This window comes from Salmo salar, chromosome 27 (genome assembly GCF_965601325.2).
Source record: "Salmo salar chromosome 27, fSalSal1, whole genome shotgun sequence".
NCBI classification, from domain to species: Eukaryota; Metazoa; Chordata; class Actinopteri; order Salmoniformes; family Salmonidae; genus Salmo; species Salmo salar.
This window is the reverse complement of record NC_138317.1, coordinates 2,992,011-3,012,669: the sequence shown is the minus strand read 5'-3', so window position 1 is coordinate 3,012,669 and position 20,659 is coordinate 2,992,011. Positions and strand designations below refer to the sequence as shown.

At 43.2% G+C, this 20,659-nt stretch overlaps 1 protein-coding gene across 2 annotated transcripts; it reads right to left on the bottom strand.

Annotated features, from left to right (window-relative positions):
• Positions 1 to 32: 32 nt before the first annotated feature.
• On the bottom strand, positions 33 to 18,759 carry LOC106588190 (histone-lysine N-methyltransferase SETDB1-B). Of its 2 annotated transcripts, none has more exons than XM_014176932.3 (20): positions 18,637 to 18,759; positions 17,290 to 17,544; positions 11,509 to 11,672; positions 11,326 to 11,384; positions 10,723 to 11,218; positions 10,394 to 10,573; positions 9,928 to 10,129; positions 9,433 to 9,506; positions 8,913 to 9,103; positions 8,607 to 8,724; positions 8,299 to 8,458; positions 6,469 to 6,682; positions 5,682 to 6,034; positions 5,059 to 5,175; positions 4,705 to 4,874; positions 1,661 to 1,789; positions 1,164 to 1,442; positions 744 to 913; positions 529 to 617; positions 33 to 333 (listed from the first exon to the last, which is right to left on the bottom strand). In XM_014176932.3, exons 2-20 carry the CDS (start codon positions 17,472 to 17,474, stop codon positions 219 to 221), a joined length of 3,465 nt encoding a protein of 1,154 aa, XP_014032407.1. In that variant the 5' UTR covers positions 17,475 to 17,544; positions 18,637 to 18,759; the 3' UTR covers positions 33 to 218. The 2 variants fall into 2 exon arrangements, with proteins under 2 accessions (XP_014032407.1, XP_014032406.1); XM_014176931.3 differs by lacking the exon at positions 18,637 to 18,759 and adding an exon at positions 18,265 to 18,629.
• Positions 18,760 to 20,659: the final 1,900 nt, after the last annotated feature.

Genomic DNA, 20,659 nt, shown 5'->3' with positions numbered 1-20,659 from the left:
TTCTGGCAGAATAAATTAGGAATGCTATAAAGGACATTTAAATACTTGAATTTATTAAAGCACAATTTAAGAATTGTAATATGAACAAAAAAAACTCAGTGCATGATTAAAATACAAAAACGTTCATTTTTTTTTATTGAAAAAAGGTTAAGACTACCTATTACAGTATATTCATACATTTACTGCAGCGGTCAAGCTGGAAGTAGTAGTATGGGCTTTCATAACTTTTCCCTGCACTCTGGATCACAACGACAATTAAGGACTCTTGAGGACCTTTTCACACCAAGCTCACATTTATAATCCCACGCCAGCTCTGTACCAGCTCTAATGCGCCTGAAAAATAAAAAGACAATTTGATGAATATACTGAAGTGCATATTATAATACACATGCTTTAGTCCACCTGGGCATGGGCATTTATTATAGAGCCAAAGGCATGAGCAGAACCCATATTAATGCTGGCTTGGACTCTCAAAAGACCAACCATTAGCACAAGCAATAGATAATATCATAAGAGAAGGTCACTAACTTGCTGGCAAAGAAGGCCACCCAGGGGAATCGAAGGTCATGTGTGTCCACAAAAACATTCTGCGCAAACAGGTTTGGTTGGCAGCTATGCTGTAGAGAGAAAAACAGCATAAGATGTATAGTTGGCAGATCTCTGAGAAGTATGGATATAAGTAAAATACAGTCAGGGCATACTATCCAACACACGATACCCTCTGAATATTCCTCATGACTCACATTGAGGTAACGACCCACATTCCCCTCAAGCTTTGCGTCGATGACGTAGCATGACTCCTCCCCATCAAAGAAATGCCTAGTGGCGTTTGAGGCCTCCTTGTCATTTCCCTCTGCTGTACCATCCTGCTGGTCAGAAGATTTGGCGTCAGAGCCCGATTTCTTCGCTGGGTCTATGAGAGAAGTGTCATTTGATTAGTCCGGGAACAAAAAAAATCCCAAAATAGTGGAGTTCATAAAGATGTCTGTGTCTAGATTTGTCTGTGCTTTACTTTCCTCTACCTTCCTACAGTATTTTGAGAAACCAACATTTATCAAACCAAATAAGAATGAATCCTCTACTGAACCTCTAACCTTTTTAGTTTCCCTCCATGTTTGTTTTTTCTCTCAGTATACTTTTCTGTATATACCGTTTCCTCTTACCCTCCTGTAGTATTTTGGCATGCCTACGGGTGACGTAGCTCCTCTCCATAGAGGAGACGTTGTGCCTGAAGTCATCATCAGAGCCGCCATCATCTTCACTGACATCGTAATCCTTGTCCTCATAACTGTCCTCATAGTCACTGGGTTCTTCTTCATCATACGAGTTCTTCATACATAGCGGCTCTTTGTCGTGGTTTCCCTCTTCCCCCTCACCACCACCTTCATCACAGTCATCATCATGTTCACTGTTGTCTTCTTCTATGGGCTCTTCTTCTGAACCTGATGGAGAACAGAGGCCGCAACATTACAGAGATCAGTTCTCTTGTTTCTCTTTGCACTCCCTGATCTCTGTGTCCCCACTGGGTATGTGCATTTACAGTTAATGAATCGACATGGAAACCCAGTATATCTTTTTCACATTCATATAAACATAATACACAGATAGGGTAGATCTGATGCTATGGCTGCAGGTGAGGCCAGGCTCTGCATGTCTGTACCTGACTCATTGTCAGAGCAGTGGGCCTCACTCTCGTAACCCTCCTTGCTCTCAGCTCCCTCTATGTGGTTCAGGTTGACCATGTACATGTTTCCCTCTGTGCTCAAACTCTTCTTGTTCATGATTATCCCTAAGGGGAGAGATGACAAAGGAAAAAGTTGTGAGCATTGTGTGGAATATAACAGGAAGAATGACATTACAATAGTAGAAGGAGAGAAGAAGAGGGCAACACTGCTAGAGGGCTTGTATTGAGCACAAAAATGATATATATTGCAGAATAAGACTAATAGTGTATGTAATAGGGCTGTCCCCGACAAAAACAGATCTTGGTCGACCAAGAGCCGTCTGTTCTTTTGACCAATTGATTGGTAGAAATGTTTAAACATGTTTTTTCCATATAGACAGCCTATGCGTTTGAATCAAATCAACTATATGCACTGAGCTTGTCTGACGCTTTAGGCGAACTGTTTGATGAAATAATTAAGACACAAATTACTAGCGGGAGTCCGACAGCAATTGATTTGATTGTGCCGCCTGGCTCAGACTTGCTGAACTGTGTAAAAAAAAGACAGTGTGTGACTGACTAGCACCCGTGGTCCCTCTCCTCCCTGCTGTAGCGACCACCACAGAACATCAAAGTGTTTATCGCACGGTCTGATAATTAAACATTTCTGACTGAAAAGTTCCAAAATCCCTCATTTGATTAGGAAAAACATGACCTATTCTCCCTCAACCCTTGCTCTCTTTAGATGACACATGTATGCATCGCATGCACGTGACCAAAGTCCTATTCACGCGGGATTAGTATTACTAGAATGTCCGTTATTCCAGATAACGATTCGGACGGGATTTATTTATTTTTTTTCTCCAAACAGGCCCCAGTAATTCTCTTTTTTTCCAATGAATTGCGTTATGACGGAAACCTAGAGGTTTTTATTCTCGGCGTGAAGATGCAGTATTTCAACATGTCCAGGTGATTAGGCCACACTGATAACTCGAGCTTGGTTCCCAAGTTCCTAAACCATATTTCCTTTAGTGTCGCCATAATATTTGAATTGAGAAAGTGTGACCATAATCATTAGGATATTTTAGTGATCTGCAGTACGTCCTAAATGCCCTCAAGCTTTCAGAGTCAGCTAAACAGTGCAATTGCACTTGAGATGCATTTTAAGGCTATGGATGAGAAAGTTAACTTTTCATTTCCAAACTTTTAGGTCAGTTGTATGCTGCTGCTTTGCCATCTATTAACAGCAAGGGTTTCATTAAATAGGCTCAATATTTTTTTTTACTGATGCATTTGGCAATTTTCAATTCATACGCACAAAACATAAACAAAAGCATTCACTGTGAAAGTTGATAGGCTACTTGTAGGCGATTCATATATCCCTTACGCGCAGCACTTCGTTCAATTTATCGAATCAGTTTGTTTTCTAAACAGGATGTGCTTTTAGGCCTACAGCTCGATGGTGGTTATTGACGGTGGCAATACTAAGCCTACTAATGTTAATAACATTATTACTATTATTATAATAGCAACAAGGAGATCAAGAAAAAGGAGCGCTATTATTATAAATATTATTTTTGGGACAATTTGGTGTAAACACTAAATAAATTATAAATAATACCAGAGAGCCTGTGCTAACGAAATAAAGTGTAAAGTCTTTATTACAGCAAAACAAAGATTAAAAACTTTTTTTATCAATTTGTGAAATCGTTTACTTGACATTTTGTTGCATGAGGCTTGGTGCTCACAGAATCAGTAGTCTATTAAACAAAAACAGGCAACAGAAGCAGGATCTGCCTTATTTCTGTAGATATATTGATGATTTATAAAGCCAGGCACATATAACAGTTAGGCTATTGATTATAGACCTAACTGACTATAGACCTAATTAAGTTGCGGTTTCCTCTTCACACTTAAGACAATTAAGGCAAGGGCTGTTTTCTCATCTCGTCATTCTGCTGCTGTCTCCACTGCATTGTTCTCAACACCAATATGCTGGTTAACTTACAGCCTATCGACCAAACAATTGACCAGTCGACTAAAGGGGTCAGCTCTAGTATGTAATTAACAGAAATCATACTTAACAGCAGTCTGTCTGTGTTGGGTTAAATTAGGTTACCGTAATTTCCGGACTATTAAGCGCACCTGAATATAAGCCGCACCCACTGAATTAAAAAATAAATATTTTATTTTGAACATAAATAAGCCGCACATGCCTATAAGCCGCAGGTGCCTACCCGTACATTGAAACAAATTAACTTTACACAGGCTTTAACGAAACACGGCTTGTAACAAAAAATTAGCAGTAAACAGTAGCCTACCAAGAAAGTCATTGATCACTATCTTCCTCCTCCTGTGCACTGAAATTATCTCCTTCGGTGTCGGAGTTGAATAGCCTCAGAATTGCTTCATCCGATATTGGATCGTTTTCATTGTCGCTCTCGTCACTTTCATCTGGAGGCAAATCCCCCGCTGAGCCCTCTTCAACACGCAGCAGTCCAGCCTTTCGAAACCCGTTGATGATAGTGGATTTTTTGACAATGCTCCACGCTGTCAGGACCCACTGGCAGACTTGACCATAAATTGCTCTTCGCATGCGGCCCGTTTTAGTGAAGGATTTCTCCCCACTTGTCATCCAAGCCTCCCGCTGAACACGGAGCGCCACCTTAAATGCACGATTTACACTGATGTCGAGTGGCTGCAAATACTTTGTTGTGCCCCCAGGAATCAGGGTGACAAAATTACTACCATAATCAGAATGATGGGAAGTTTGAGAGCGCTCGATTTAATCTAAACAGTAAACAAAAAAGATGTTTGACCGTAACCCGTTCGGCAATTTCATTGGTCTAATGAAAGCTTCATGCCAGCAAAAAACGGAGCAAGTCACAGAATGTGTTTTTTTGAAAAAAAAAAAATGTGAAAGCGGGAAAAATCCATATATTAGCCGCGTCATTGTTTAAGCCGCGAGGTTCAAAGCCTGGGAAAAAAGTTGCGGCTTATAGTCCGGATATTACGGTAGATTAGATTCCTAGCTCACTCACCAGTGTAGGTGCAGATGAAGGTGCCCTTGGCAATGTCATCCAGGCAGCGGATTCCCCAGCTCTTCCCCACAGTCATGAAGAGCTGTAGCCGCAGCTGAAGGCCATGCTGCACCACCCGGTTAGAGCACACCCGTGGGTCACAGCGGCACAGTGCATTGCACTCATATATACTGCAGACATAGGGAGGTGGTTAATATAGAAATAATAATAATAAGGGCTTTTCAGACATTGCTATCAAAGCATGTCACAAATAACAAATGCAGAGAAAGAGCTGAGAAGGAGAAAACTGAGACCAACAGTCAAATGGATATTGCGATTGATGGATCATTTCCATCTGTCAATTAACAGCCTCACCCTGTGGAGAGGCGTTTCTCCAGCCTCTTGTGTGTGTAGCCAGCGTTGACGTCCTCAGGGCCCGCTGGCAACAGGGCTGTGGCCTGGATGGTCAGCTGGTGACAGGAGCATGCTGACCTACAACAACACAATACACATGTCCATAAATACATATGTCAAAACAACCTCTACATACCCAAAATACCCCTGAATATAATCCGAATAAGACATCACCATTGGGTGAATGGATATAGATGAGCTGTAATTTGACGTCTTTTATTTTTTTTTGATGTGCCACATTAGGGAATTACACCCCTCTTCATTGGCTACTACCTTCACCTCTTGGTACATACTCTGCATGACAGAAATCAAGGAGTATCAAAAACATGGCACCATGATGACACACCAGGGGTTAAAGCAACCACAAAAAAATACCATGACTGAAACTTAAGTTGATGTTAGATCGATTGTCTGCGGGGCCAAGTTAACCTCCCCTTTCATGTAAAACAAAAAATAATGACCATCATGCTTTTAGGGAAAGAGGAATATTTTGTACATGTATTAAACTGCTTGTCCAGTCCTTTAAAAAAAGGTTAAGGAAATACGTTGCAGTGACGGAGAATGTTAACCCCTGTGACACACACCTGTCCCTGCAGCCGTCGGTGCAGTCGCAGCCCATCAGAAAGTCTGAGCTGGTGTTGATGGAGACCCCACTGGCTGCGACACGCTGCTTGTTGTAGATCACCGAGTGTGGCCGGATGTTGTTGAGCTCGTTGATGCAGGACAGCGGCTGGTTCTCTCTGCCCAGCGTCAGGTCTGGGATGTTGATCTTGTAGGGCCGGGGCTGGTGGGTGGTGGTCACAGACACAAAGGGGTCCAGGCAGAACATGTCCAGGAAGAGGAAGTCACAGCGTGTCTGTTGAAGGTAGTCCTGCACCGCAGTCATGTTGCTCAGGCTGAGGCCACACGGCGACCGGTAAAATATGTGGAAATACGTCTGAGAAAGACAGAGGGCCGGAGGAGGAAGGAGGTGAGAAAACCCAAAGAGAGAGCATAACCATACCAGAGTTTTGAATAACTACAGGTATGAATCTTGGATGACAACAGAATTATACATTCTTTTTCATCTGTTTCTATGGAAATGTATCAATTGCTCTGCTCCAAATTCTCCAGTTAAGAAGAGCACAGCATCAGGCACGACCTAGCACCCCTGGAGCTGAGTAATCACTATAGGAAATGGCAGAGTTCTGTATCATGAAGTATGATGTTCCAGACAGTCCAGTTAGCTAGGTGCTCACCTTGTTATTGACCAGGGGTGAAGTTTCCCCTAGGATCAGCTTCACCTCCCCAATCCTAACCTAAACCATTAGAGGGGAAAATGCCCAACTAACCCATGATCAGCATCTAGAGGCAACTTCACCCTACACCCACCTTGTTATTGACCCGGTGGCGGCCCTTCATGCGGCGGAACTCGCAGAGCAGGGGGATGAGCAGCGGGTTGCGTCCACGGTGCTTGGCCTCGACCTTTGACCGGATGCAGTTCAGGCAGGCGGGGCAGCAACGGTGGGGGGTGAAGGTGACCGAACCTTTAGCTGTGATGACAGACGACTCCTTGTCGGTCGTACGATTCTGGACAAAGGGCCTCCTGACGTGACCAGGGAGAAGATAACATGGGTTTGAGGGAGAATGAACGAGGGAGGAAAGGTTGACAGCCTGAAACAAGGATCCAAAGGTTAAATAAGGGGTACTTTTATATTGGCCCTGTCTGTAACCCATACAAGCGTGTGGCGTGAAATGGAAATGTGATTTTTGAATATCCTACTCCCCTTGAGACACCCTTGGAGAGTGCACAGCCAGGGATCAGCCATTATTGACGGCGACCCTGGAGCAATTAGAGTTGGTAGCCTTGTTCAAGGGCAGATCGACAGATTGTTCACCTAGTTGGCTCAGGGATTTGAACTAGCAAGCTTTTGGGTGTGGTGGTTCATTTCTTTACTATCAAATGAGGAGAGAAACTTATCACACAAGTCAGAGTCATACCTAAACTAAATCTTTAATCGTGAGAGCTTTGCAATAGCAATGGCTGGTCAACGAATCACCGTCTCTGATGATTCGTTGAAAGCGGCGAGACAGAAGTACAAAGGTCTTTTATAGTCAAGATCCAACCCCTAGTCGACATAACAAACCACAGAAGTTTTGAACGAGTCACAAGGTGAGACTTTAAATGAGAAAGGAGTATCCCGTAGCCAAATAGCATTCGCTAAAAATTATAGTTCAGTTTGGTCCCTAAGACGAGGTTCCAATCTCGTTCCTGGTACTCATAGCACAAAAACACCAACTCATCCAATGGCATAAATCAATTGTCAACTCTAGATACTCCCATCTCAAGTAAAACCCCTTCTTGACCCCACTCCTGGACAAGCTCACTGAGGGGAGTGAGTCTCTAGTCAGCCCAATACACTATCCCAGGATAAGTGCAACATCAAAGATGACATACAATGGTTCCAGACAGTACCACACACATCCCCCAATGCCAAAGGAGGGAGTGACTGGTGCACAGACATTGTGGAGACAAGTAATTGGTTCCCCATTAATCACACCATCCTTCACATGGTTTAAGAATTGGTAGACACATTCACATATGAAGACAATGTTCCCTCCTGCCCTCTTCCCTTTCTGATATTCTGCATAGCACCAGGGACATGTGAAAGACAAGCCTGACCTCTCCCCTCTCTGGGCCCCAGGTGACTGAGCCCCAGCTGAGGGAAGAAGTGCAACTGCCAACACCAGAGTCCGAAGGGATACATTCTAATAACAAGTATCATATAAGCATATTATGCTGATAAGACATCTGAATTATCTATGTTACACAACTAATTCTGATTCTTCCGCCACATGGGTTACTGGCCCAACGTTCTAACCCAGGTGTGGGCAACTCCAGTCCTCGAGGTCCTGATTGGTGTCACACTTTTTCTCCATCCCCTATCAAACACAGCTGGTTAATCAAATTGCATTCTAAACTGAAGATCATGATTAGGTGATTATTGGAGTCAGGTGTGTTAGCTGGGGTAAAACTATGACACCAATCAGGCCCTCGAGGACTGGAATTGCCCACCCCTGCTCTAACCGCTAGGCTACCTGCCACCCTAATAAAATTGAATAATAATGTATGCAGGAAATACATATTCAAGAAATTCTTGCAAGACGCACTTTTGAAAAGAGTACAGAAACAGTATAAACACAGACATAAATTCTACTCACCCTACGGATGCTGACTGTTTACCAGCAGCTGGCTGGCCCTGGCTGACATTGTTGGAAGTGACCTGCGCTGGTATTACTGTTGACGAGGGGCTGACGTGAGGTTTGTTGGCAGCAGCCGTGCTAGTCTGGTGGATTGTAGTAGTAGTTGAAACTGCTCCCCCTGGGTGATGGACAAAGAGTGTGCTCGCTAAATAAACACATTGTCCAGACGACTGACGTAGATGTTCATTCAGACAAACACAAGGCTGTAGATGTGTATTATTTACCCACAGGGCACAGAGTAAAAAGGAGATAAGACAGACACTTACCACTGTTGGGTCGTGTCACTGTTGGTTTATCCTTTGCCTCCTCAACACGTTTCTTCATATTGGCCATGTGCTCCAGACGTAAAGAGCCTCGGTACACCCATTCCTTATGTTCGTCATCCTGAGGACAACACACATACTTTACCACACAGTGAGACATACAGGCAAAAAGGCTTGGCATTATGTGTGTCAGTGAATAATTAGACTTTAGTTAGGTCAGCATATCCAGAACACCAGGCACAATATACTGCAAGTCAATCACTATCAACTTAATTCATGGTTACGGATTAAGCAGTTGTAGCTTCTCACCTTGAAGACAACGCACAACAAGCTGCAGTCAATCTGCTCTACTTCTGTCCTCCTCTGGATCCCCTCAAACTCCACGTTGATGGGCTGGCCTGGTCTGTACTGGGCCATGGGCGGGTTGGGATACACCTTGATGTAATCCTTGATGAACTCCCTGTTGGCCTCATCCTCTATGTCCTCCCACACCTCCGGCACTGCAGTCGATAGAGAGAGACAGGAGGCTTAGCTTGTGTGAGTCTGTGTGCTTTTCTGCAAGAATCTCACCAACACCTGCATTGCAGATTAAACTTGTAGCATGACAACAACCGAGTACGAGTTTTGCTGCTCCGTACAAGCCAATTAATTGAAAAATGGATAACTCAAATTACTTTGGAATATCTTGTTGCACAGGTGGATTCACCCAACTACAGCTGGATCTGAATAAAACATCCTACATTTGGTAGGAGGATCAAACAAGATTGAGCCAAGAAGTATTGAGTAAATATGAGAGAAATGTTTTTTTAAAGTCTGAGGCTGTTCTTACGTGGTCTGCAAACAATGTGAAGATCCGGCAAACCGACATAGGAAGGTGTGCCGTCATCAAAAAAGACCAGGAACCTGAAACACAAGAAGGAGCGCCACAGAGCTTTACTAAGACACTGATGGATCATATTCAGCATGATGTTTACATCTAACATCATCCAACCACACATAATATTATCACATATGGCTGCTACGCTGGCTGTTCTACCTGATAAATGCACACAGTCCCTGATTAGAGTGGAACAATTAAAAAATGCAGAGGAACTGCCTTCGACGTACAGAGTTGAGTTTGAGGGATGTAGGCTATATTAAATGGATTTATGTTCCAAAGGTCCACATCAGTGGCTTATAGGTTATGGTGTAAGCCATGTGATGCTAAACGTGTTTATGTTAGTTAATGCTCAATTACTGTGAGACCGGCAGTTATTTGCATGACACTCAAAAGGCTGACAAAATGTGATGAACGCCACAGCCCTACTCACACACACTCTCATACCTCATGCGGTTCTTTCGGTTGGGGAGCTCAGCCAGAATGCCAGAGTAGAACCAGGACTGCTCGGCGTCCTTGAACTTGGCCACCACGCGCACGCCCACGTACAGCCGCTCCAGTGAAGCAGTGTGGTCAAAGGCTATGTGGTGTCCAGACAGCATGCTCCTCCCCTTCTCGCTAAAGTCCACCTTATACCTGCTTCCATTCTCTGTGGAGCATCAATGGTTGAGATATAGAGAGCATGGAGAAAACAAAGAATTCTGTAAAGGACATGAACTGATATAAAAGCATAGAATTATGACTAGATATGTCAGTGACTTGAGATAAAAAAAGATTGTCCCCATGGGGACATTTTGTTTCCGGGTCTGTGCATACATTAAAACACATCAAGCATAGACAATGGACATATCTACACCATTACAAACAAATACAATGAGAATAGAAATAAATCAGTGGTTGTGTGTGTTCTTACCTGATGGTTTGATTTCTGTAATCCTGCCTGAGTGCCAGGTCTTGGTCCTCCTCCTAGCCAGGACCTTCATATCAGTCTTGATCTCCTCCTCTGTGAGGCCGGGAGGTGGCTGAGTGGCAGGGTTTGGTGCATGGGTCGGAGCCTGCGACACGCTGGTCACCACAAATGGAGTGGACGTTTCTGTCAGAGAGAGCGAGAAGACCACCATGAGAACTAAGGATTTTCATTAAAGATATATCACTGACATCAAGTTGCAAGCAATTTAGAGAAGACCGATAATGCAAAACAAGGTCAGACATTTGAAGTCCAAAATGCAAAGCACAAGTCACCTTTTCTGGCCTCTTGTTGTTTTAATGGGGCGGTGGAAACACTTTTGCTGGCCTCTTGTAATTTTGGTGGGGAAGCTGCACCACCTTTGCTTGAGTTCTGCTGTTTTGTCGAAGCAGAACAGTCACCTGCTTTGGGCTTTTGTAGTTTCGTTGGCACAGAAGGATTTGTTGGGACAGGAGGCGAGTCTTCCCTGTAAGACACAAGTTGATGCTTGGTTCGGACAGATTCTCTTCTCTTCCTTTCACCTTTTCTCGGCCGTCCACGTTTGCTGGACTCTGGACGTTTTGTTGAGATCTTTTTGGATTTTGATGGAGTATACTCATCGCCGCTGTCTTCTTGTGGACTTGGTGGTTCAGACTCTGATTCAGCAAGGGGGGTTGCTGGGGTATCATTAGAGTTTGAGGCTTCATTTGGAGCAACAGTTACAGTCACAAAAGGGGTGGTCACAGCTGGAGAGGATGGCATGCTTTCCATGTCATCTGCCATGTCATTGTACTAAGGAAGAATGAGAGAAAAGCATGTCAGGAGCATGGCTGAGACCACACACGTAGAAGTGTGTGTGTGTGTGTGTGCATTTACATCCTATCTGGCTAAGTTCTCACGTTTTCTGTGTCACTGTCTGTAGCTGGGACTTCTCCAGGAGCCAAATCGGAAGCAGCAACTGAGAAAACGATAGAACGGAGATGAAATAATAAAGCATAACGTATTGGGATTGAGGATCACATCAAAAGACATCCCATCCCCTCTCTGTTCCCATTGAAACAACATCTCCCTCAATCTCTTACCTCCGTCTGTGGCCATGGTGTTGTCGTTTCTGTCAGCTTCCCCATCATCGATCTCAATGACGCTTTGCTGGCCCACTCCTTCATCTTCAGAGTCTGTGTCTCTGTACTCCATGCCCAGTTTGCTGTACAGTGCCTTCATAACGGTCTCACACTCCACCACAGACCTGTGGAGAAACAGTCAAGGCGGAGGTTGCGGTCCCGAAGGTAACAGCCCTGTTCCCACCCTCCCTGGAAGCTTCTTCCCCACATTCTGCCACACGTTTCTTTACCTCTACGCACATATTTTTATGGTCATCCTGCCTTCACATTTCTCACTCAATCATGAATTATAATTCTTAATGTTTTACTGATGAAACATCCACGCAGCATCTGCGTGCCAACCATTTGATCTCAAATCAGTTTCATGGGAATATGCATTTAGATCTTCCTGAGTTATGTAGTGTTGTTTTGAAGTACAGTATTGTTTAGAATTATTATGTACAGTGAGCTAATTTTAGAGCAGAGGGTTTTAACAAACTGTAGCATACCTGTGTTTCAATCAAAGCACATTTTGCCTAGTGCTTAGCGCTGTTGAGTTATCCACATGAGAGAAGTGAGGTTGTGTTTGTTTTACAGTAATGTTATACTATGCTATTATAGTCGGTTCTGTGTAGAATCAATCATTATGTGATCTTGCAGACATTGATTTAGATTTGACCTAACTTTATTTTTATTTTAATTGTCAGAGTAGCCTGTTCTCTGGGCAGCCGAACGAGTAGAGCAGAGACTGTGCATAAAGTAGAGACACATGCACAGAAGCTTCGGATCCTTAGCTATCGAAGAATTCGGAAACAGCAGCCTTTGGAATGTCAGTCAAATCAGTGCACAACAAATCCACAGCCACGAGTCCAATAGCACTGCTGCAGACAACAGTCTCACATGTATATGCTGCAGTGGAGGCTCCTCAGAGGAGGAAAGGGAGGATCATCCTACTCAGTGAATTTCTGAAAAATGAAAAGTGAAATATTAAAAAGGTATCCTTTTTAGATAAAACTATACTAAATATATTCACGTCATCAAATAACTGATTAAAACGCTTTTATCTCCCGAGTGGCACAGTGGTCTAAGGCACTGCATCACAGTGCTAGCTGTGCCACTAGAGATCCTGGTTCGAGTCCAGGCTCTGTCGCAGCCGGCCGCGACCGGGAGACCCATGGGGAGGCGCACAATTGGCCCAGCATCGTCCGGGTTAGGGGAGGGTTTGGCAGGCAGGGATGTTCTTGTGCCATCGCGCACTAGCGACTACTGTGGCGGGCCGGGCGCAATGCACGCTGACATGGTCGCCAGGTTTACAGTGTTTCCTCTGACACATTGGTGCGGTTGGCTCCCCGGGTTTAGCGGGCATTGCGTCAAGAAGCAGTGCAGCTTGGCTGGGTTGTGTTTCGGAGGACGCACGGCTCTCGACCTTCCCGAGTCTGTACGGGAGTTGCAGCGATGGGACTAGACTGTAAACTACCAATTGGAAACCACGAAATTGGGCCTTAACAGCCCTCTCTGGGGTAGCATCATGGTGTAGCTGCAGGACAACTATTTTCCATCCTCCTCTGAGTACATTAACTTCAATAGAAGTCCTAGGAGGCTCATGGTTCTCATCCCCTTCCTTAGACTTACACAGTAATTATAACAACATCCGGAGGACGTCCTCCAATCTATCAGAGCTCTTGCAGCACAAACTGATATGTTGTCCACCCAATCAAATGATCAGAGAATGAACCTTGTACTGAAAGCATACTCTACAGCTAGCTAGCACTGCAGTACATAAAATGTGGTGAGTAGTTGACTAGCCAATAGTTTAACAGGTTTTAACAAAATAATGTATTTAATATTTTCTTTCACTTACTAGCTAATGCAGCTAGCTAATTTAGCCTACTCAAACAGAGAGGAATGATATTTATGTTGGCTAGCTGGCTAAGGCTATCCAACACAAACTCTGAGTCAAGGTAAGCTTTTGGTTTTATAGTACTATGTCACTGGTAATTTTCCACAACTGTCCAGTACCCTCCTCACACACCGCACAAAGGAGTGATTTATTACTGGCTCCTAAAGACCCAGACAGGCTGAATTCTTGTTCCATCTGTTGAGGCTCTAAAGATCTTATCACTCCCCTTAGACCCATAGACTGTGAGAACTGGTGAGAACCTGTTCTTGTTTTATCAATGCTTTAAGAAAGCAGAACCAAATACCTTTAAAAAAGATAAATATTTAACCTTTATTTAACTAGGCAAGTCAGTTAAGAACAAATTCTTATTTACAATGATGGCCTACCTACAATGATGGCCTACCCCGGCCAAACGCGGACGACACTGGGCCAATTGTGCGCCACTCTATGGGACTCCCAATCACAGCCAGATTTGATACAGCCTGGATTCGAACCAGGGACTGTAGTGACGCCTCTTGCACTGAGATGCAGTGCCTTAGACCGCTGCGCCACTCGGGAGCCCAAAAGGAGCGCCCAGCATGGGGAAATTGTATCCCTCATGTAAGCTTGCCTCCCCTTTGGAGGGATAAACAGCTCTCTGTGTAGATTAAGTATATAAATGAAAGTGTGATTCTGTAAACTTTTGGAGTTCCTCTCCGGTTTATCCGGAGAGTGATCTTCCCTGCAAGTGCTTGAATAAACTATCATTGGTGATAAATAAGTTCTGCCTGTTCACTGTAACGAGTTTTCCTCAACAGAGCAAAGTGTTGATGCAGTTTGTATGTGGCTGCTATGAAAGTGAACTGTGTGTGCGGGTGATCAGGGATGTATTCATTAGAGGTGTGCCGATCGTCACACTCATATCAGTTTGATCACAGTTGGTACTCATAATTGGATCTACTTGTGATCGGAAAACCCGGAAGTGCACTTTCAAATGCCGTTAAAGACTATACCTCAAGTGCGCTATCACTAAGAGCGCGCTATCACTCAGAGCGCATCGCTATGTTCCTTCACTCATTCACACACATTGTTCAAAGGTAAACGACCCTGGCAGGTGAAACGCACATTAGGCTATTAACTTAGTCCTATTCAATTAGCAATTGAAATAGGCTAATAAATACCCTAATGCACTGCTGTCTACTACTGCCTGAATTTATTCGACACAGATTTAGATGAAGCTTGGCTAATTCGCTTGTCCCATATATTGTTTCACTTTCGAGAGGAGCAAAACTTCTCTCCTGACACTTATGCCACAACATTTGTACAACCAAAATAAAATATCTAAATTTGTAATTTTGATCTGTCGCTCTGTAAACATGCCTGGGCGAGAATAAATAATAGCAAGGAAGCATGGGCTTGGATCACAGCATAATGACAGACGTCGTCAGCAACGGAATAATTATACAGACAGACAAAGTAGGCCTACTAAACAACGCCAAGGAGACAGACAAAATCAACCATATAACCCCAGCAAAGTAGACAGAAAATAGGTATACAGTGGGGGACAAAAGTATTTGATCCCCTGCTGATTTTGTACGTTTGCCCACTTACAAAGAAATGATCAGTCTATAATTTAAATGGTAGGTTTATTTGAACAGTGAGAGACAGAATAACAACAAAAATCCAGAAAAACGCATATCAAAAATGTTATAAAATGATTTGCATTTTAATGAGGGAAATAAGTATTTGACCCCTCTGCAAAACATGACTTAGTGCTTGGTGGCAAAACCCTTGTTGGCAATCACAGAGGTCAGACGTTTCTTGTAGTTGGCCACTAGGTTTGCACACATCTCAGGAGGGATTTTGTCCCACTCCTCTTTGCAGATCTTCTCCAAGTCATTAAGGTTGAGGCTGACGTTTGGCAACTCGAACCTTCAGCTCCCTCCACAGATTTCCTATGGGATTAAGGTCTGGAGACTGGCTAGGCCACTCCAGGACCTTAATGTGCTCCTTCTTGAGCAACTCCTTTGTTGCCTTGGCCGTGTGTTTTGGGTCATTGTCATGCTGGAATACCCATCCACGACCCATTTTCAATGCCCTGGCTGAGGGAAGGATGTTCTCACCCAAGATTTGACGGTACATGGCCCTGTCCATCGTCCCTTTGATGTGGTGAAGTTGTCCTGTCCCCTTAGCAGAAGAACACCCCCAAAGCATAATGTTTCCACCTCCATGTTTGACGGTGGAGATGGTGTTCTTGGGGTCATAGTAAGCATTCCTCCTCCTCCAAACACGGCGAGTTGAGTTGATGCCAAAGAGCTCCATTTTGGTCTCATCTGACCACAACACTTTCACCCAGTTGTCCTCTGAATCATTCAGATGTTCTTTGGCAAACTTTAGACGGGCATGTATATGTATTCTTGAGCAGGGGGACCTTGCTGGCGCTGCAGGATTTCAGTCCTTCACGGCATAGTGTGTTACCAATTGTTTTCTTGGTGACTATGGTCCCAGCTGTCTTGAGATCATTGACAAGATCCTCCCGTGTAGTTCTGGGCTGATTCCTCACCGTTCTCATGATCATTGCAACTCCACGAGGTGAGATCTTGCATGGAGCCCCAGGCCGAGGGATATTGACAGTTCTTTTGTGTTTCTTCCATTTGCGAATAATCGCACCAAATCTTGTCACCTTCTCACCAAGCTGCTTGGCGATGGTCTTGTAGCCCATTCCAGCCTTGTGTAGGTCTACAATCTTGTCCCTGACATCCTTGGAGAGCTCTTTGGTCTTGGCCATGGTGGAGAGTTTGGAATCTGATTGATTGATTGCTTCTGTGGACAGGTGTCTTTTTTACAGGTAACAAGCTGTGGTTAGGAGCACTCCCTTTAAGAGTGTACTCCTAATCTCAGCTCGTTACCTGTATAAAAGACACCTGGGAGCCAGAAATCTTTCTAATTGAGAGGGGGTCAAATACTTATTTCCCTCATTAAAATGCAAATCAATTTATAAAATTTTTAACATGCGTTTTTCTGGATATTTTTGTTGTTATTCTGTCTCTCACTGTTCAAATAAACCTACCATTAAAATTATAGACTGATCCTTTCTTTATCAGTGGGCAAACGTACAAAATCAGCAGGGGATCAAATACTTTCCCCCCCCACTGTATTGAACAACAACGACTAGCTACGGATTCTGACTCATACATGATGTTTGGAGAAGGGGAAACCTGTGCCATGTTACGAGTGACTGAATGCGAGTGAATTAATTATTCCGATCACAGATAATTACAACACCGTTACAATACTTGTTTTGTCCGAGTACTCGACACACCCCTAGTATTCAATCTGCAGAACCTATTTTTTTATTTTTATTTTTTAGACCTACCTGAATTTTTCCAATAGAAACTCGTTTGCAACTTTTTGGACAAATGATTACACCCTAGATCAGCTAGATGTAGGAAAGAGTGTGCATGGCAGTATTGAATGTCACTGTCGCATTGATTACTCCAATTTGTCTTTCTCTCTGACGTGTGCACTTACGTTATAAACTTTCATTCATAGGCTAGGTTGTAGCAACCTCATGATGGGTATAGGGAAAACTAGAGTATCATGTAGTAGTCTAAAACTTACATTGAGCTGGGTTAATGGAATATGAATGACAGTCATCCAATAAGCTGCAATAAAAATAAGATGCAAGCATTGCAGACCAAGAAAACAACACTTATAGGCTGATCCCAGATCTGTTTGTGCTCTTGTTTGTGCTCTTACCAATGCCACTGCTCACGGTCAAGCCAAACATTTCTATATGGCATGAGAAACTGACAAAAAGTCGACATGACAGCAGATCTGAGACCAGGCTAAACACTTAAGCCAACAGGCTGAAAAACACTCACTCGCAGGCAGTGTTGAAAAGGGTGCGGGTGCAGAGGGCCTGCTTCTCCTTCCGCTGCACTAGGTTCTGCATCTGGGCCAGCTGGGTCCGCCTGAGTTTCACCAAGTCTTGATTCTCCACCTCCTCCTGTATCCAGCCCTGAAGCTCCCCCACGGTCATCTCCATCTCATCATCCCCACTCTCCATCACTTGGGAGACTGTGACACCTTTCTAATGGGTGCTCTCAGGTTTTCAACAGAAGGTCTGTGATCTGGTCCTGTTGACAAAACATTGACAATTTCCTTCCGCTTTTCTGAGAGCTCATAGCATAGCCTGCAGTTAAATGTTTTCATTATTTGTTTAGATATTAATTATTGGCATTGTAATGTAAACATTGAGCGATTTGACTGAACAACAGATCGCCAATGGCATATGCGCGTGCTCAACAAATCAACACATTTGGCACGTGAACTGTTACACAGTTGTTGATAAAACAACACAACGCCTTTCATTAGTTCAAATATGTATTAAGTGTAAGCTATTAATAAACGAATTCTTATTTTACTGTAATGAAAAGGTCCAAACTGCACAACGACGGCGAATAATAAATTGTATGTTATGAGGTAACGTTAGCGAGCTAACGTTAGCGTAGTCTGATTAAGCAGGCTGTGTAATAAACTATTATTTGTATACCAATTAACGCGAATTGTGTATTACAGCCTGGTTAATCAGACAAACGCTAGCGTATATTGCCTGATTAATCAGATTGACGTTGGCGGATCTAATGAGACAGTAAGTAACGCTAGCTAGCTTAGCAAAATTAAACTCAACTCGATATTTAGCTAGCGTTAGTAGCTATTTACTAGTACTATGCTAGCTAATCCAAATGTCCTTTAAACTAGTATAGCTAGCTAGCTACATGTCTAGCTAACTATGGCCGAATAACTCAATTTCTTCGGTTAACCAAATTGTGTTGCAAAAAAAAACATTTTCTCACCTGAAGCTTCCCGCAAAAACATTCACTGTCCACTTCCGCGAACGACGTTGGCCCAGTCAGCTAGCTAAATTAACGTTAGTTTTAGCCAGTCAGCTAGCTACGTGAACGTTAGCTTTAGCAACCAAGGCAAGGGGGAGGGTATGTCACAGTGTTCCGTTTTAGCCTATTTTTTTCAACATGCTGCAGTTCTTAGACCTTTGTGTTTTAAACGCAGGTAGTATATAACGTTAGCTTTGTCCAATTTCCCGTGCATTCTCTTTGGTCGAAGTAAAAGCACCAGAGAGTGCAGGCTAACTAACTATTACTACCCCCACCGCCATGATGAATTGGAAGACGCTTGCAAACAGGGTAGTTAGTGGAGTGTAACGTTACCCCCGTGTGCTCTCCTACGATGGCGCCATGATGAATTGGAAGACGCTTGCAAACTGGGCAGTGGGTGGTAACGTTACCCCGGTGTGTTCTACGATGGATAGATGTGTGCACTGCAGACAGAGTGTAGAATGCGAAGCTAGAGCAAAGATCTACTGTAATATATTTGGTTTAATGTATCTAGTTAATAGTGATGAGTCGGCTCTAAGAGCTGGCTCACATATCAAAGAGCCGAATCTATTTATAAAAATATAAAAACATTAAGATATTAATAATCAAAAGATTTAAATGAGTAGAATGAACTAATTCAAAGAACGATAAAATAATATAGACCTAAAGGCTCAAGCACACATTCGTTCTGACTGTGATCAGACACGCAGAGTCAACCAAAGATGAGTGAAGGAGGACTGAGCCAACTCACTCAGTCACACACTTAGCAGCCGAGGAGAGAGAGGAAGGACAGCTGTGAAAACAACAGCTGGAAAATGAGTCGGAAGCACAGTAGCATGTTAGAGCATAGTGTAGAACTTGCCAAAACAAAATCTCATATAAAGCCGGTTATATGCACAACCTGCATCGGCATATGCGAACTGTGCACCCAACTGTGAAGCTAGCTGTAGCGGAATTTCGAGAAACTAGCGAGCCTGCTAGTGAAAGTGGTGGAGCCAGCACCTCCACACGTGGAGATGTATCCACCCAGTCAAGTAGGCCTACACCGCGACCAACAGCAACGCAGTCTTCTATGGACCAGTTTATGCCAAAGTCTATGTAGCAAAACAAGACCAAATTGATATTGCATTGGATAAAATTATTGCCACCGATTTCCAGCCATTTTTGATCGTGGAGGACAGAGGTTTTAGAAATTATAGTTTCTCTGTATGGGGTAATACCCCCTGGTGTTTGGAGTTGTGGAAATAAAGATAGAATTAGAGGTGAAAGATGATAAGGAGACTCTGCCCTCTTAGGTAAAAGAAAAGGACCTGGAAAGGACAGGGGAGACAGAGCAAGGTGCAGTAAGGAACCCAGAAAAGTTTAACTGTTATGAAAGATTATGTGGAAATAGGAAGACAAGAGTGAATGGTTTTGGTAATGTGGGTTATCAATAATAGTGATATTTGAGGCGCTATACTGGAATAAGACATTAAGTCATCTGTATTATCCAGTAATACATTTGCAGACATTATAGTATTGGTTCTAATACAAGGTATTAAGTGTCATGACTAATTAATTATTGCCCTGGGAAGTGGATAGCCCTACCTTGGAAAATAGTTTATAGTAGGAGTGGATTATAGAAGAGAGGGGTAAAAGAATTAGCAAAGAGGTTACTAAACCTAAAATGAACTTTAAAATGTTTTAGTTAGTTTATGAACATTGTGATTGTTGGCAAAACAATCAGAGACAACCACAGGGCCCTTTGAACCCATGGGTGGGGCCTAATCAGGGATATTAGGGATGCCCAGAGAATCCTACAGAGGAGGGTCAGTTTTCAATGATATCCACGAGAGCTAATCAAGAACCTATGCTGCAGGTTCAAATAGAGAACAGAGGCACACCCATGATGATAGATACTGGAGCCACTTACACATGTGTAAGTCCAAATTATGCCTCTCATCTCCCCATGTCTGGCAAATATGCCAAAACTATAGGATTCTCAGGACAAACACAGCTAATTCCAGTGACTGCCCAGTTCGTTTAACAGCTGATGGCAGATCAGCAATACTCCCTATTCTAGTGTCAGAACAAACTCTGATTAATTTAAGGGAAGAGATGTAGACTAGTCATTTGGAAAATAAATGTTTTGAATTGATTAAGAATTGGCTGATATATTAAGGAGGATTGATGTAAACGTGATGAGTGTTGACAGTATGTGAATGGTAATATGTTATTAGTACCTTTTTATAGCACTCTAACGATGCAATATTTTAGTAATTTGAAAAACTGAGGATTCAATACAAGGTTAAAAGATGAGTAGAGTGATTCAACCTTGAGATTGTAAAAAAAGATTAGCTGCAGTTGAAAGCAAGCA